The sequence below is a fragment of the Oratosquilla oratoria genome, chromosome 6, assembly GCF_046742065.1.
Source record: "Oratosquilla oratoria isolate Oo_2021 chromosome 6, ASM4674206v1, whole genome shotgun sequence".
NCBI classification, from domain to species: Eukaryota; Metazoa; Arthropoda; class Malacostraca; order Stomatopoda; family Squillidae; genus Oratosquilla; species Oratosquilla oratoria.
In genome coordinates this window covers 36,669,470-36,686,969 of record NC_134782.1, presented here as the reverse complement: position 1 = coordinate 36,686,969, position 17,500 = coordinate 36,669,470, and the positions used below count along the sequence as shown (strand labels likewise).

The 17,500-nt window shown below is 42.6% G+C and overlaps 1 protein-coding gene across 4 annotated transcripts in view; it reads left to right on the top strand.

Annotated features, from left to right (window-relative positions):
- LOC143026394 (polypeptide N-acetylgalactosaminyltransferase 14-like) overlaps positions 1-17,500 on the top strand; it is a 295,274-nt gene that overhangs the window by 245,069 nt on the left and 32,705 nt on the right. For all 4 annotated transcript variants that reach the window (XM_076186689.1, XM_076186691.1, XM_076186693.1 and 1 more), the window contains 3 exons: positions 9,294-9,481; positions 10,841-10,942; positions 11,223-11,290. In XM_076186689.1, coding sequence (XP_076042804.1) covers positions 9,294-9,481; positions 10,841-10,942; positions 11,223-11,290 — 358 coding nt within the window. The remainder of the gene's footprint in view (positions 1-9,293; positions 9,482-10,840; positions 10,943-11,222; positions 11,291-17,500) is intronic.

The window sequence follows — 17,500 nt, the reverse complement described above, 5'->3', positions numbered from 1 at the left end:
CTCTCCCCCTCTGCCCCCTCTCTCCCCCTCTCCCTCTCTCCCCCTCTTCCCCTCTCTCCCCCTGCCCCCTCTCCCCCTCTCTCCCCCTGCCCCCTCTCCCCCTCTCTCCCCCTGCCCCCTCTCCCCCTCTCTCCCCCTGCCCCCTCTCCCCTCTCCCCCTCTCTCCCCCCTGCCCCGTCTCCCCCCTGCCCCCCTCTCCCCCTTTCTCCCTCTCCCCCTCCCCCTCACCCCTCCACCCCCTCCCCCTCCCCCTCCCCCCTCCACCTCCCCCTCCCCTCCCCCCTCCCCCTCCACCTCCCCCCTCCCCCTCCACCTCCCCTCCCCCTCCACCTCCCCTCCCCCCCCCGCCCCTCCCCTCCCCCTCCACCTCCCCTCCCCCTTACCTCCCCTCCACCTCCCCTCCCCCTTACCTCCCCTCCACCTCTCTCCCCCCCTCTCCCCCTCCCCTCTCTCCCCCTCCCCTCTCTCTCCCCCTCCCCTCTCTCCCCCTCCCCCTCTCTCCCCCTCCCCCTCTCTCCCCCTCTCTCCCCCTCCCCTCTCTCCCCCTCCCCCTCCCCCTCTCTCCCCTTCTCCCCCCTATCCCCTCTTTCTCCCCTCCACCCCCTCCCCCTCTCTCCCCTCTCTCTCCCCCTCCCCCCTCCCCCTCCCCCTCTCTCCCCTCCCTTTCTCGCCTCTCCCCTCTCCCCTCTCTCCCCTCCCCTCCCCCTCTCTCCCCCTCCCCTCTCTCCCCCTTCCCCTCTCTCCCTCTTCCTCCCCCTCTCTCCCCCTCCCCTCTCTCCCCCTCTCTCCCCTCTCAACAACAATAACGAAACAATAACACTATCAATCCCAAAATTATAAACATGACAGTAACATTGACAATTACAATAATAATTATGAGGACCATGATAGTAATGATAACAACAGTAACCATAATAATAATATTAATAATAACAACAATGGTGCGAACAATTCCACTTCCGCCAGGACAGTTCATTTCCCTCTTTATTTTCATTGTCTTTGAGTTAAGTATCACTTAGCCCATTCATGAAGTCACAGGCCATTAGCGCTGTGCCAAAAGAGAACCATTTTTTGGGGCCGTAACTTTCCAAAGTGGGCGTGAAAATATCTCATCATAAAAGGGGGAGGAAAAATGGAGGTACAGTGACAAACGTAATGATGAATACAATCGTCTGGCGTCAACCAGAACAAATATTGTAAAATGTGTCACCTTCGTCTGGGAGGGCAGAGCTTTGCAGGTATCGTTTTGGTTAGCGCCGGACGATATGACCCAATGGGTAGGAAACGGGGTATAAGACTAATCTCGATTATCTAACCATCCAACTTTGCTACAGCGACGTCTTCTGTTGATTTTATTGTAGTTGACGTCAGACGATGACATTCACGGAACACTACGGTGTCAGACATCGTCAGAAGGACCGTCGCTCCTAGGTCGACTCGGCCCTGCCGGCGCGGCGGCGAAGGCTGGAGGACCAGCTGACCAGAATACTTCTCATACGCCACAGCCAGTTTGTGTGCACCTGAATCAACATTGTGTGTGTGTGTGTGTGTGTGTGTGTGTGTGTGTGTGTGTGTGTGTGTGTGTGTGTGTGTGTGTGTGTGTGTGTGTGTGTGTGTGTGTGTGTGTGTGTGTGTGTGTGTGTGTGTGTGTGTGTGTGTGTGTGTGTGTGTGTGTGTGTGTGTGTGTGTGTGTGTGTGTGTGTGTGTGTGTGTGTGTGTGTGCGCGCGTGCGCGTGCGTGTGTGCGTGCGCGCGCCCCTTCAATAGCATTTACCTAATTCTAATATACAGGGAAGGAGTTATATTCGTGAGATCCCGTTTCTTATTTTCTATTGACTTACCATATACTATATAGCTTCGAAATCGCTCATGGATTTAGCCTGGGCTATATCAAGTTCTCTGCTATTTCAGGACTTAATGGATCTGATGGGGAAATTTATTTCTTATCCTTTAAACGTGCGCATGTGTGTTTGTGTGTGTGTCGATGCGTGTCTACTTAGACATACGTATTCTCTACCGATATAAAAACGCGAATCTTACAACGAAACATACCAAGAACTGTGTGTGGGAGGACTGCTCGAACCTAAAGATCTCGGTCGATGTGGATCATCCCGTAAAAAAGCCTCATAATTAACACTGTCCGGCATTAGCGGCGGGGGGTCCCGAGGGCGTGGACGGGGAAGTGAACCGTCTTTGGCCAAATTTGCGGATGGATCGCAAGACTGGGTTGGAGTTGGTCAGAGAAGTGGCCGGGAATTGGTTAAGGAACTACTCTTTTTATTCTACATAATGACCACAAGGATTGCAGATGTGCTTTCTCTCTCTTTCTCTCTCTCTCTCTCTCTCTCCTCTCTCCTCTCCTCTCTCTCTCTCTCTCTCTCTCTCTCTCTCTCTCTCTCTCTCTCTCACGTCATCTCTCTCTCTCTTTCTCTCTCTCTGCCTTTTTCTCTGCATTCTAATCACGTGCATGAGTCCCACGAGGTATCTGGGCACGTGTCAACCCTGTGCTGTGGGAGGGCGTGCGGGCGTGAGGGCTGGTGATAGGTCAGGGAAAAGTGCTGTGTCAAGGGAAAGTGCAGGAAGACACCCAAAGACACCCATTGTCCTAGTTTACATGTTATATATATATATATATATATATATATATATATATATATATATATATATATATATATATATATATATATATATATATATATATATATATATATATATACAATTGATTCTACAAGTTTATATAGCTGTTTTCGGATCTTTTCCCGAATACCTACAATCTGATTACTACAAGGATTACGCAGCAAAGCATGTTTTGGTGTGACATCTGCTTCTCTTCCTCCTCCTCCTCCTCCTCCTCCCTCTCGTCCTCGTTTTCACAACTGACGGGGTAGAGTCCCTATTTATTCGACCAGAGTTCGGGAAACGCTGTGACAGACTTATGTCCTCCTTGAGGCACGCGTCCGGAGTGCCACCTGTCAGCGGAGATTTTCTGACTAAACTTATCAACCCGAATGTAATCAATAACTGGTGAACCCGCGCGTCAGGCGACGATAAGACCCGTTACCCTGCCCCTTTCCTCCTCTCCTCCTCTCCCACTTCCCCTCCATGGTAGAGAGCGACTTCTCGGATCCAGTCTTGAGACCGAATGCCAGCCTCTGGGTTGCACTTCCAGGTGAAGGGGAGGGTGTAGATAGACTGGTATTCCGCTCTCACTTTTCTCTCGCAGGTGCAGGTGACCATCTTCCTCTTCCTCCTCTTTTCTTTCCTCCCTCCTTCCTCCTCCCTCCACCCCTGGTCGTTTGTTTGTTTGTTTGTCTGAGGGCGACAGAGGAGATCAAGATATCGACGAGCGAAGGTCAGGCGTAATCTTCCATAGCGTCTCGCGAGGCAGATGTTCTTTGTGTATGTGTGTGTGTGTATATATGTATGTGTTTGTGTGTGTGTATACGTCTGTGTATGCGTGTGTGCGCGCTTGAGTACGTGCATATATACAATGGTGGTAGTGGAACCACGTAGCCCACTACCACCTGCCGCTTAGCCGGTTGTCGGCGACTAAACCGGCTCCTCCATTAGTTTCCCACCAATTGAGGAAGGTAGGTTGGGCAGTCATATGGAAAAAGAACAAGAAAACCAAAGGATTGATGAACTCCTCTCCTGCCAATGGTCCTCCAACTCCGTAATGGTTCACTGGTTGCTGAGTGATGCTTTCGTGCTGTGATTGCGCTGAGGAGCCCCCCTGGGGCAAGCAACACGACTCTTTTCAGAGGTGGTCTCTCCTGTCTTATAGAGGGTAATCGGTTGAGCTACTTGACTTGAACCTTCGAGTAAGCCATGCCTGGGCCACATAGCTTGGCACCCTTGAGGATCCTGTGAGAGACCTTCTAACGTGAATTTCCGAAAGATGCTGTGTTGGAGGGCGTCCAGATTTTGTGTGTTAGTCTGGGAATTTGCTGAATGATAAAGTTTAGTCTGTTCATGAATGTGGCGAGGACACTGAGGTCTTGGATCTCGGACAGCTTCTCATACCTTGGTAGTGTGGTATATAACAGTAGTGGATATCTTTTGAATGATTAGCGTTGCCCATGACTCACGTAGCCAGAGTATTATATGGCGTTGTAGATATTTATGCAGGAGGACGAAGATTCAGACCCTCGGTTCGCTTGTGCTCCTCCCTGTATTGCTGCTGCTGCTGCTGCATGGCTTTGAGACCCAGTCATTGCATGCAGACTTGAAGAGGCATCTCGACGTCTTTGGTATCAAGTGCCTTCGGAGAATCATGGGGTATCGCTGGAATAACCATATCAAATCAGCGACTACTCTATGAGACTCGAGCTTGCTACCAGAATAATTCGTGAGCGCCAACTCCTGCAATATGGGCACGTGGCACGCTTCCCCGATATTGATCCCTCTCACAGGGTTATCCCCACAAGAGACAGCCCTAGCTCGGAGCACGTCGACCACTCCTACTAAGAATCGTTTTAGATGAGAAGAGTGACTGCATGGGAGCTTGCTCGTAGCAACCGTGGAACGTGGCAACTGCGTGAGAGTGAAGCGACGCGCTCCTTATTGTATGCTTTCAATAAATATATATTCTATTCTATATATGTTAATGTTATATGCTTACGTTATATATTGTATGTTATATGCTGTGTTATGAATTACATATATATTAAGGAATGTAGATCAAAAATTGGACCCTTAACTGAAGAGATAAAGTAGTTTTATGATAATCCAGTGGTTCTCATGTTGTGGCTCATGGACATTCTAGGGGTCTATGGTGGAGGGGGAGTGAGGGACAGTTTTCACAAAGAGGGCACAACCCTGACGATTCTATTCAGCGTTGAAGTGGAGTCTTAGAACAGCAATGCATAAGAATGGGGTATGTGTTCAGATGGGTTGGGAATGCCTGGTGCAGACCCACGTATCAAAGAGACACGTCGATACCCGGCCTTGGGCTGCTTTAATCAACCACCACGGGATATTTATATATGACTTGTCTCTCGGTTGTGCTCAGCATTCTCGTGAAATTTAGATATTAAGCACTGATTGTTTCGCTCTCTTTGTTCACAAGTGCGCTGGTGAAGATCGATACATCAAATCATTCGTCAGGCCCGACGAGGGTTCCCGAAGCTCGTTATGACTTTTTGTTTGTTTAGTTACTTTGGCCGTTTGTTCTGGCTACCACCAAGTGATTTCATTTATCCTGGAGAAACCGCTTCCCACTCCGTAGTGAAGCGGTGAAATGCAACTCAGAGTTGATGACTGGACAGTCCTGGAAACGTGCTAATGTGGTACAAGTTAGAAATAAGTAACAAGAATGTGAATGGATTTTGAGTGTGTGTGTGTGTGTGTGTGTGTGTGTTACAAAGGATTACAAAGGCGGAGCATGCCGACAGGAGACCTTTTGATACATATCTAGGTCGGATGCGAAAAAAAATCATATTAATAATAAAATAATAAATAAAAACTATGATAATGTTAATAAATAAAATACATAAATAAATGCATAGGTATAGTTAAATAATAAACAAACAGGTAAATAGTAAATAATAATAAATTGACATATAACTAATAATAAATAAAAATCAGACAGACAAATGAAAACAAAACAAAAACAAATAATATAAGATAAATTATAATCATTACAGCATCTTACTTAGGTATTTATCTAAATGATTCTTAAAGCTTCGAACTGAACTACATTGCACTACCTGTGCAGGAAGCTTATTCCATTCATTAACTACACGGTTGGCAAAGTTGTTTCTACCTACTTCCAAATTGAATCTATTTCCGGAGAGTTTAAGACCATTGTTTCTTGTCTGATTCTCATTCAATGTAAAAATTTTGTCACTTTTGATGTTGTCAATTCCCTTTAGAATTTTAAAGATCGGTATCAAGTCACCTCTGAGTCTACGCTTTTTTAGGGAAAACAGATTCATATGTTTTAGTCGATTTTCGTATGATTTATTTTTGATATTTGGAATCAGTTTTGTGGCTCGCCGTTGTACTCTTTCCAATCTGTCAATGTCTTTAATGAGATTCGGTGACCATACGGAAACAGCATATTCCAAATGTGGACGAACTAACGATTTATATAGCTTGTTAATGAGTGATGGACTTTTGAAATCAAAAGATCGCGCAATCAGTCCTAGAATCTTATTTGCTTTCTCAGAGGCTGAAATACACTGCTTGGATGATTTGAGGTCGTTACTGATAATTACGCCGAGATCTTTTTCACTATCCACTTTTGTTAACGAATTTCCAAATAACTTGTAATCGTACTTACTGTTATTTTTACCTATGTGCATTACCTTGCATTTACTTGTGTTAAATTTCATTAGCCACTTTTCAGACCATTGCTGTAATTGATCTAAATCTTCTTGAATATCTAATTGGTTTGAGTGATCATTTGCCACTCCGCACAGTTTTGTATCATCAGCAAATTTGGAAACAGTAGATTTTAGTCCATGGTCTATATCATTTATATATACTATGAATGGAAGTGGCCCAAGAACGGAACCCTGAGGAACTCCACTTGCAACACTTTTCCATCCAGAAGTTTTTCCATTTAAAACAACTCTCTGTTTTCGATCATTCAACCAATTACTAGTCCAACCTAATAGGCTACCACTTATTCCATGCAAAGCTAATTTAGTAAGTAGTCTTTCGTGTGTGTGTGTGTGTGTGTGTGTGTGTGTGTGTGTGTGTGTGTGTGTGTGAGTGAGTGAGTAAGTGAGTTAGTGAGTAAAAGAAACTTAAACATCAGACTCAGTGAGTGAGGTTTATTACCCGACGTTTCGTCCCTAGTCCTAGGACCGTCCTCAAGGGTACCATAGGTTAGAGTGACCGCAAGTAACATCTGTTTCCCACGAGGCCCTACCTAGTACAGGAACTGCACGGCCGAAGCGTGCCGTGTTCCTCCGCGTGCCTCACAACATTAATTGAATACAAATTGATATCAGCAGAAAAATTCAGTCAGGTTCGAGTCTGGTAACGCTGTTCTTCTTGGTCGAACGGGCCCCCAAAATGAGGAGACTGTTCTTGGAGCTTCAGAATTTTCCCCCTCCTTGTGGAGGGTAGCTTTAACTATCCCCATGGCTGTAAGGACAGCAAGCCACTTTCTTGACCCCATTGATGGAACTACGAGCGGACACATCCCTATTACTTTAGAGTAGACTCGAGAAAAATCCTTTCACAGAGGTCCAGTTCATGCAGAGGTTCTCCGTTTCTGGGCCATAGACTACCTTGGGGTTCCCATAGACTTTCACAAGTGGGACCAAGAAACAAAAACAAGTAGAAGTGAGTGGATAAAGGGATTTTATTCATTATCATTTATTCATCTTGTATGATTTATCATCATTTATTATTTCTATTCATTATATATAGTTTTATATAATATATCATGATCTGTTGTTTCTGATTATTATTTATTATTGTTATCTTTGTTGAAGGATTTTTATCTAGTGTTGAAGTAGTCTCTCTAGGGGGCCAAGGAAGAGTCATGCCTAGGTATGGGGGTACCATACATGGAGGATGGAGTTAAACAGAGTTTGAGGGACTTGGTGGTGGTGGTCGTCGTCGTCATCTTTAGGGTCTCGCTGCCTCGTGTTTGATCGGTGCAGCAATGTGTGTTTAATGCCGTTGATTGCAATGATCAGCGCCGAAGACTCATCGATTTGTTCATTACCTGGTCCGGAGGACGGAGTCTGAGGGAGGTATTGGTTATGTTCGACCTTTTTTACTTTTCAAGGAACGTTACGGCAAAAGCGATTGCTCAAATGACACAACCCATTCAAAAGAACGAGGTCACTGGAAGGTTATTTTCAAGGTCACACGTATTGCGATGATGCGGGTGAGGGGGCATAGCTCGGTAACGGTTGCATGGCGGGCGATGTTTGGTATTTGTCGGCACACAGGAAGTTGCACATCATGCCATCACGGGACCTTTCCCATTGTAGCGCAGATCAGTATCAAGCTGCACCGACATAGCTCCTGTCGAGCGAGGTTTGCTGTAGATGGCACTACTTGTTTATGCTTTTAGCTTTAAATGCTTATTTTTCTTATTTTTCTTATTCTTCTTCTTATTATTCTTTTCTTCTTATTCCTTATTCTTCTTATTCTTGTTCTTTTTTATTCTTCTTTTTATTATTATTACTATTATTATTATTATAATTATTATTATTATAATTATTATTATTATAATTATTATTATTTTTTATTCTTCTTTTTATTCTTTTTATTATTCTTTTTATTCTTTTTTATTCTTTTGATTCTTTTTTTTCATATTTTTCTTTTCTTTTTATTTTTCTTCTTTTTATTCTTATTTTTTTTTCTTTTTCTTCTTTTTCTTCTTTTTATGGAGCCTCTTGTTCTTTCTCTTCTTCTGGTGTCTCTTATTCTTCCTCTTCTTTTTCTGGAGCCTCTTCTTCTTCTTCCTCTTCTTCTGGAGCCTCTTATTATTCTTCCTCTTCTTCTGGAGCCTCTTCTGGAGCTTCTTATTCTTTTTTTTTTTAGCCTCTCATTCTTCCTCTTCTTTTTCTGGAGCTTTTTGTTGTTGTTGTTCTTCTTCTGGAGCTTCTTGTTGTTGCTCATCTTCTGGAGCCTCTTGTTGTTGCTCTTCTTCTGGAGCCTCTTGTTGTTGCTCTTCTTCTGGAGCCTCATATTATTCTTCCTCTTCTTGTGGAACCTCTTATTATTCATCCTCTTCTTCTGGAGCCTCTTATTATTCTTCCTCTTCTTCTGGAGCCTCTTCTTCTTCTTCTGGAGCCTCTTATTCTTCCTCTTCTTCCGGAGCCTCTGATTCTTCCTCTTCTTCCTCTTCCTCCTCTTATTCTTCCTCTTCCTCTCCGTCCTCTTCTTCCTCTTCCTCTTCTTCCTCTTCTTTTTCTTTTCATCTTCCTCTTCCTCTTCTTTTTCTCTTCATTTTCCTCTTTCGTTTTTTCTTCACCTTCCTCTTTTTCTTTTTCTTCTTCATCTTCTTCTTTTTCTCTTCCACTTCATCTTCTTCTTTTTCTTTTCCTCTTCATTTTTCTCTTTCTCTTCTTTTTCTTTTCCGTCTTCATCTTCTTTTGCTACTATTTTTTTCTTTTTCTCTTTCCTCTTTGTTTTCTCTCTTGCTACGGATTAAACTTGATCAGTGATTCATTCGTTGAGTTTCCATGCAGTGGTCAACCCATTTCACGGTAGGTTTGAGTCGAAATCATGCATACACCGCACCGAGATGCGCATGCGCAGAGAACAAAGAGAGCCCGAGACTCAGCAGCCCCGACTAAGGTACCTCTTCCTTCCTTTCCGCAGGTGTCCGCGACGTGGGGGAAGAACGGAGAGATGCCCCAGGAGCTCCTGGAGGCCTTCGCCACGCCCTACCTCTCAGGAGGCGAGGTGAGGGACCGGGAGGACCAGCCGCACGCCCTCCACGCCTTCAACGTCCGGGCCTCGAACGCTCTCACTCCCAACCGGGCCCTCCCGGACACCAGAGACCCCAGGTCGGTTGCCAAGGTCGACCCCCACGTTATCGTGGGTAGTGTTTCACGTAGTCTTGCAACCTGTATTATGCTACAGTGTCTTATACTCACTCACTCTAGACTAGACAAATCAAGCTTCAGACACCCACTTCTGCTCCTCTTGTCCTGTTTCCTTAGACCTCAGGTTCTCAAGGATAGTGTTTCATATGATCTTGTAACCTACATTATGCTACAGTGTCTTGTATTCACTCTAGACAGCTCATCATTAAGTCCCAGAAACCCACTTCTGATCCTCTTGTCCTGTTTCCTTGCATCTTTGATAGAGTATTTTGGTAAGGTCGTTGAGCATGTCCTCCTCCGACGCTGTCTGACCTGTTACCCAAAGAAGAGCTCCATTCTTGTAGAACAGTGATTCTGAATCTTTTTCACTCCGTTCCCCCCCTTTTTCATGAATTCTCAACGCTCGTGTGGATCTCCTTCATTCTTCTCACAAATCTATTCAAATAAATGAGTAGATCAATAGATAAAATTAAACAATGATAATGATAATAAGAAAGTGTTGACAATCATAATCATCTTGTATTTCTTCTGCCAGGTCAGTGATGGATTTGTTTTTTGTATTCAGATTGCTCTTATCACACAGAAATGTATAATTTGTAACAGCAGGCCATAACCCCCATTAAATTCTTGTCATGGCTCCCTTGGGCCCCCATCCCCATGGCCAACAGGTGGAGAATCATTGTTGTACAATGTCAGTTTGGTTTCCTACCGGGGCGCGGTTGCCAAAGACGTCATTTCACTGATCACACAGTGGGTCCAAAAGCCGCCACACGATCGCCCTGGGAAAGCCATTATGGATGTGGAGAAGGCATATGACACTGTCTGACACAACAGTATTAAAGTGCCTATTGTATCTCTACTTCGACTTTGCCCTGACATTCGCACGGTTGCTCCGCAACTACCTGGACGACAGGACACTGAGAATAAAGTGACGGGCTGCCTGTCCCCTCACAAGGCTTTGTCCTTGCGCCAACTCTGTACAACCCAAACATGAGCGACTTTCTAGAACCGGCTTTCCCACACAACCAGGTCCTCAGTTTCTCGTACACGGATGACACTAACTACATAAGTAGGCATAGGAGACTGAAAAGGATCTTAAATAGGGGAACAGTTGTGGCGGTTTAAGACCAATGCGTCGAGATAGGAATCTTTAAACATTTCCAATATTTGGAACTAAACGTCCCAATATCCATTCTGTACAGCAGAAGCACTCGCATTCGAAAGACGTTTCCGTTCCGAACATGAATAGATTTTTCCGAATTTCGGAGAGTCCTTACCCAAAATTGCTGACCTCTCTTGAGCTGACCTGACCTTCCGCAGGTGCGACCAGACTCTGCCGCCCCCGCAGGTCCTGCCGACGGTGTCAGTGGTCCTGACGTTCCACAACGAAGCTCGGTCAGCCCTCCTGCGCACCGTCGTCAGGTGAGTGAATCACTATGACGTCATAACTAACGAAGTTAAGTTGGTTTTCAGTTGTCTCTTGAAGACTTCCTCAACGCTTTTCTTCAGAAAGATGATGAGATAAAAATTGTGCACCCATTTTCATTGTTTTTTTCAAAGCTAGTAAATATATATTTTTCAATGATAATGCAATATTCAGTCATGAAACGAACATATATCAATTTATAGATATACATACTTTGTTTTCTTTCTAATTTGATTTTTTTCCTCTGGCCGGGGGTCCTTTGGTGCAACGCCCCAGCATCCTGAACCGAACGCCTCAGGAGCTTCTGCAGGACATCGTCATCGTTGACGACGCCAGCCACGACAGTAAGTTCGTCGAGGCCTCCTTCTGCGTCTAACAGAATTGGTCCAGGGATCCGCTCGAGGGTAACAAGTGTGTGTGTGTGTGTGTGTGTGTGTGTGTGTGTGTGTGTGTGTGTGTGTGTGTGTGTGTGTGTGTGATGATAATGGTAATAATGATAATAGATTTATTAAGTTTCCAGCGATACAGAGATACACTGACAACTCACAAATTGTGTTAATTTTAGGACTAGTCTGATTTGAGTAAATACTGTGGAAGGGGGTGCTAGGTGACGGTGTCCACAGAATTTTGATGTGTGTGCTGCGGCAGGTGGGGGGAGATCGGGGCCATATCAGTGATGATAAGGTCGTAGGTTGTTTGTTCGTGGGTAGGGAAGTTTTGTGTGAATGTGTGTGTGTTTGTGTGTGTATGTTTTAGCAGTCCTTGTGCTGACCTTGGGTGTAGTTTGCTCAGCAGTTGCACTCCGCAAGAGATTGGTGGTAAACCCGTGTATGGCGATCGTGTCAAATCGACGGCGAGGTGACGTGAAATGACAACAGTCATTCTTCTAGCCCCGTCGGGTGGCTGCTTTTCGTTGTAAATTCGCACAGTCATGTGTTTGTGTGTATACAAGTATATTTATGGATGTATATATATGTATGGATGTATATGTGTGTATGTTATGGATGTGTATGTATTATACATGTATGTGTGCATAAGTTCTTTATTTTGTGTATATACATGTGTGTGTTTGTATGTGCGTGCGTGTGTGTGTATGTGTGTGTGTGTGTGTGTGTGTGTGTGTGTGTGTGTGTGTGTGTGTGTGTGTGTGTGTGTGTGTGAGAGAGAGAGAGAGAGAGAGAGAGAGAGAGAGAGAGAGAGAGAATTTGTATCTTTCCCTGTGTTGGAGAAGGGAGTCGGACACACTTCTAGTTAACTAAACCTTTCTCCTCTGTACATTCCTTTATTGTTGTTTTTTTTCAACCTATCCTGGTTGGGGGGAGGGGGAGGAGTTGTGGGGGAGGGGCGCTGATCTGAACTCGTTTTACTTTGAGGGTCACTCTCCTTCCTCAACTGCATCAGCGAGGTCTTCAAGCTCTCCGTGATTGATGATATCTTGAGAGATGAATAAAAAATAAATAAGATAAATAAGTAGCTGATACATAATCTTTCTAAAGTCGAATAGTGAGTTAGTGATAAAGACATTGACAGACTGGAAAAAGTACAACGGCGAGCCACAAAACTGATTCCAAATATCAAAAATAAATCATACGAAAATCGACTAAAACACATGAATCTGTTTTCCCTAAAAAAGCGTAGACTCAGAGGTGACTTGATACAGGTCTTTAAGATTTTAAAGGGAATTGACAACATCAAAAGTGACAAAATTTTCACATTGAATGAGAATCAGACAAGAAACAATGGTCTCAAACTGTCCGGAAATAGATTCAATTTGGAAGTAGGTAGAAACAACTTTGCCAACCGTGTAGTAAATGAATGGAATAAACTTCCTGCACAGGTAGTGCAATGTAGTTCAGTTCGAAGCTTTAAGAATCAGTTAGATAAATACCTAAGTAAGATGCTGTAATGATTATAATATATCTTATATTATTTGTTTTTGTTTTGTTATCATTTGTCTGTCTGATTTTCATTTATTATTAGTCATATGTCAATTTATTATTATTTACTATTTACCTGTTTGTTTATTATTTAACTATACCTATGCATTTATTTATGTATTTTATTTGTTATTTACATTATTATAGTTTTTATTTATTGTTTTATTATTAATATGATTTTTTTTTCGCATCCGACCTAGATATGGATCAAAAGGTCTCCTGTCGGCATGCTCCGCCTTTGTAATCCTTTGTAATCCTTTGTTTACATCATGACAATGCTTTCCAAAGCAAAGACGCGTTTCCAAACACATGATAGAACTGTCGTTATTGTTGTATCCTTTTTTATTATTTGGTCATGACCTTGGATTTACAAAGAAAAAGGACTAACAACCTCTTGAGGTCATGCTACTGTTCCTTCTCCCATAATATGTTGTGGTGTCTTCAAACGAGTTAGCAAAGCGTAAACATAATCATGATTAACCACGTCCCGAATTGACTAAGAGCTTACAAAGAGAACTAACCCCCTGGCCGCAGTCAAGCCATTTCATTCAACCCTGTGGTACCCCTCCCCTCCCCCCCCCCACCACTCCAAAGAAGACAAATCGTCAGGTAGAAAAAAGCAACACTTTAGCAAAGCACAGCACACCTAATTATGGTGCGCTGCCTAAACGTGACTAGATGTGTCAGCTTGCGACATTTTGTTATTGTTACCCGATAGTCGATGCCAGATTTTGCCTCGTTGGCAGGATTCAGTCAAAACACGAACACAGAAGCGCGCTCGCGCACACACACACACACACACACACACACACACACACACACACACACACACACACACACACACACACACACACACACACACACACACACACACACACACACACACACACACACACACACACACACAGCACACACACACAGCACACACACACAGCACACACACACGCACACACAGCACACATACACACGCACACACACACGCACACACACGCGCACACACAAACAAGCACACACACAACCATACACGCACAAACACACACACCACACACCACACACCACACACACACACACACACACACACACACACACACACACACACACACACACACACACACACACACACACACACACACACATACACACACACACACATATTTTGGGATGAGACACTGATTCGTTTTCACAGTCGTAAGGTCTCGTTTGAACGATTGTGAATGGTCTTGGTAAGTGTCCAAACGAATATGAAATATGGTTTCAAAGTCGTTTGTTTGGGGCGGTAACGTTTGTTTCTTAAAGATTGGTATCTCCTACTCTCTCTCTCTCTCTCTCTCTCTCTCTCTCTCTCTCTCTCTCTCTCTCTCTCTCTCTCTCTCTCTCTCTCTCTCTCTCCTCTCCTCTCTCTCTCTCCTCTCTCTCTCGCCTCTCTCTCTCTCTCTCTCTCTCCTCTCTCTCTCTCTCCTCTCTCTCTCTCTCTCTCTCTCTCTGTCTCTCTCACTCTCTGTCTCTCTCTCCCATCTCTCTCTCTCTTTTTCTCTCTCTCTCTCTTTCTCTCTCTCTTTCTCTCTCTCTCTCTCTCTCTCCTCTCTCTCTCTCTCTCTCTCTCTCTCTCTCTCTCTCTCTCTCTCTCTCTCTCTCTCTCTCTCTCTCTCTCTCTCTCTCTCTCTCTCTCTCTCTCTCTCTCTCTCTCTCTCTCTCTCTCTCTCTCTCTCTCTCTCTCTCTCTCTCTCTCTTTCGCTTTCTTTATTTCTTTCTCTTTTTTCTCTTTCTTTTCTCATTTCTCTCTCTTTGTATGTGCGTAGTTGGTGCGTGTGTGTGTGTATTTACCTAGTTGTATTTACCTAGTTGTATTTTACGTGAAGGGGAGCTATGCTCGTGGTGTCCCGTCTTCATATCTCATTTTATCTAAACTATTTTTAAATTCATGTATTGTTTTTACACACACCACTTTCTCATCTAACTTGTTCCAACTGTCTATTACTCTGTGAGGAAAGCTGTTCTTTTTCAGATCTCTTCTATAGCTGTCTTTTTTTATTTTCTTTCCGTGTCCTCTTGTATTTCTATCATCCCATTTTATGAGATTCATGATTCTGTAAATAGCTATCAAATCTCCTCTCTCTCTTCTTTGCTCTAGTGTCTGTAGTTCAAGTTTTGCCAGTCTCTCTTCATATGATAGTTTTGAGAGTGTTGGTGCCAATTTTGTAATTGCTCTTTGTATTCTTTCAAGTTTTTTTTATACATTTTTTTGTACTTGGTGACCATATCGTTGCTGCATATTCCAATCTTGGTCTTATCAGGGTGATTAGGATTTTCACCATTTCTTCATCCAGGTATGTAAATGCAACTTTGATTGTTCTTATTAAATTATAGGTTTCTCCAAAAATCTTATTTATATGTTTCTCAGGTGACATATTATTCATAACAATGACTCCCAGGTCCTTCTCATTTTCTACTTTTTTTATTCCTTCTTCTCCCAATTTATATGCTCTTGTTATTCTGTTTTTGCTTTTTCCAAATTCCATTATACTACACTTTTTTGTATTGAACTCCATCTCCCACTTCCTACTCCATTCCTGTACTTTAATTATATCACTCTGTAGTGATTCACAATCTTCTTCCGTGTTCACTCTTTTCAGAAGTTTTGCATCATCTGCAAAGAAGCTCATATAGCTTTCAATTCCTTCATCCATATCATTAATATATATAGCAAACATTATTGGGGCCAGAACTGTTCCCGCTTATTACTTCATCCCATTTTGAGTGTTTGTCTCTTATCACTACTCTCATTTTCCTTTCTTGCAAAAAATCTTCCATCCAATTAAGCAGTTTGCCCTGTATTCCTCCTTCAGTTTTTAATTTCTTAAGCAACTTCTTATGTGGTACTTTGTCAAAAGCTTTTTTTAGGTCTAGAAATGCACAATCAGCCCATCCATCTCTTTCTTGTATTATATCTATTAGCCTTGAATAGAAACATATTAAATTGGTGACGCATGATCGTCCTTGTCTGAATCCAAATTGCCTTGGATTTGACATGTTGTTTTTTTCTAAATATTTTACCCATCTACTTTTGACAATTCTTTCACACATTTTTTCTATTGTACTTGTTAGGGAGACTGGTCTATAGTTGTTAGGGTCTTCTTTATTTCCTCCTTTATATATGGGTACTATATTTGCTTTTTTCCAATCTTCTGGAACTTTTCCTTCTTTCAAGGACCTATTTATTATGCTATGTATTTTGTCTGCCAGTTCATTCCTGCATTCTTTCAAAATCCAGTTTGCTATTTCATCTGGTCCATGCGATTTTCTGACATCAAGATTACTCAAGTGTTTCCATATTTCGTTCTTTGTTACTTATATTTCTTTCATGGGAGGGACTTTCTCTTTCCATTCGATCTCTTCAGGTTGTATGTTCTCCCTTGTAAACACTGATTTAAAATGTTTGTTCATAATTTTCGCCATTTCAATTTCCTCTGTGTATTCAACTCCTTGTCTTAATTTCTCCAAGTCTTGTTTGTTTTTCAATTTGTTGTTTACAAATCTGTAAAATAGTTTTGGTTGATCTTTACACTTTTCTATGACATCTTTTTCATATTTTCTCTTTTCCTCTCTGCATGCTTGTACATATTCATTTCTATAACAGGTATATATTTTCCATTTTTCAGACCTTCTGTCTTTTTTCCATCTGGTCCAAGCTTTGTCTTTTTTGTTTTGTCTTTTAACTCCCTACAACTTCTATTGTACCAGCATTTTACATATTCTTTTTCTTGTTTTTGTCTTGGGACATACTTTTCCACTCCTTTTTTGTAAATTTTTGTCAAAATATTCCATTTCTCTTCCACTGTTGTTTCTTCTTTGTATATTTCTTCCCAGTTTTCTTTTTGAAAGAATTCTCTTATTTTATCAAAATTTGTTTTTTCATACATCATTCTTCCTTTTCTATATTGTTCATTTCTTTTCATGTATTTTTCTTCATTTAGTTCCAGTTCAATCAATATGTGGTCACTTTTACTTATTGGTGTTTTATATTCAATCTTGTCCACTATTCTAGGTTCAGATGTAATTATTAGGTCTAGTCTCGATGGTTCTTCCTCATTTCTATACCTAGTGTTCTCCTGTATCCACTGTGTCATTTTATTGTCAGTAATCATCTCAAGTAGAGCGTTTCCCCATGAGCCGTCTCCACCCTTTACTGTCATCTCTTCCCAGCAGATTTCTTTGCAATTATAGTCGCCCATCATAACTATTCTTCCTCCATCTTCCATTATCTTATTTAATGTTATCTTTGTGTCCTCTAACATACTTTTATGTTCACTCTCTTCCCACGAGGCTGTTTTCGGAGGCACATAATTTATCACAAACTTTCTGCTCTTCTTATCTCTGTCTTCCACTTCGATCATAATCATCTCTACTGTATTCTTTCCATATGTGACACACCTCACGTTAATATCCTTCTTAGTCAGGAACATAAATCCACCCCCTTGCTTTGTCTCTCTGTTTCTAATCCAATAATTATATGCATCATGTCCTACACTGTTGGGTGGTAGTGGACCTTTTAATTTTGTTTCTACAATTCCCATTATGTCCGGTTCTTTTTCTTTCAGATAATCATTCAGCTCATTC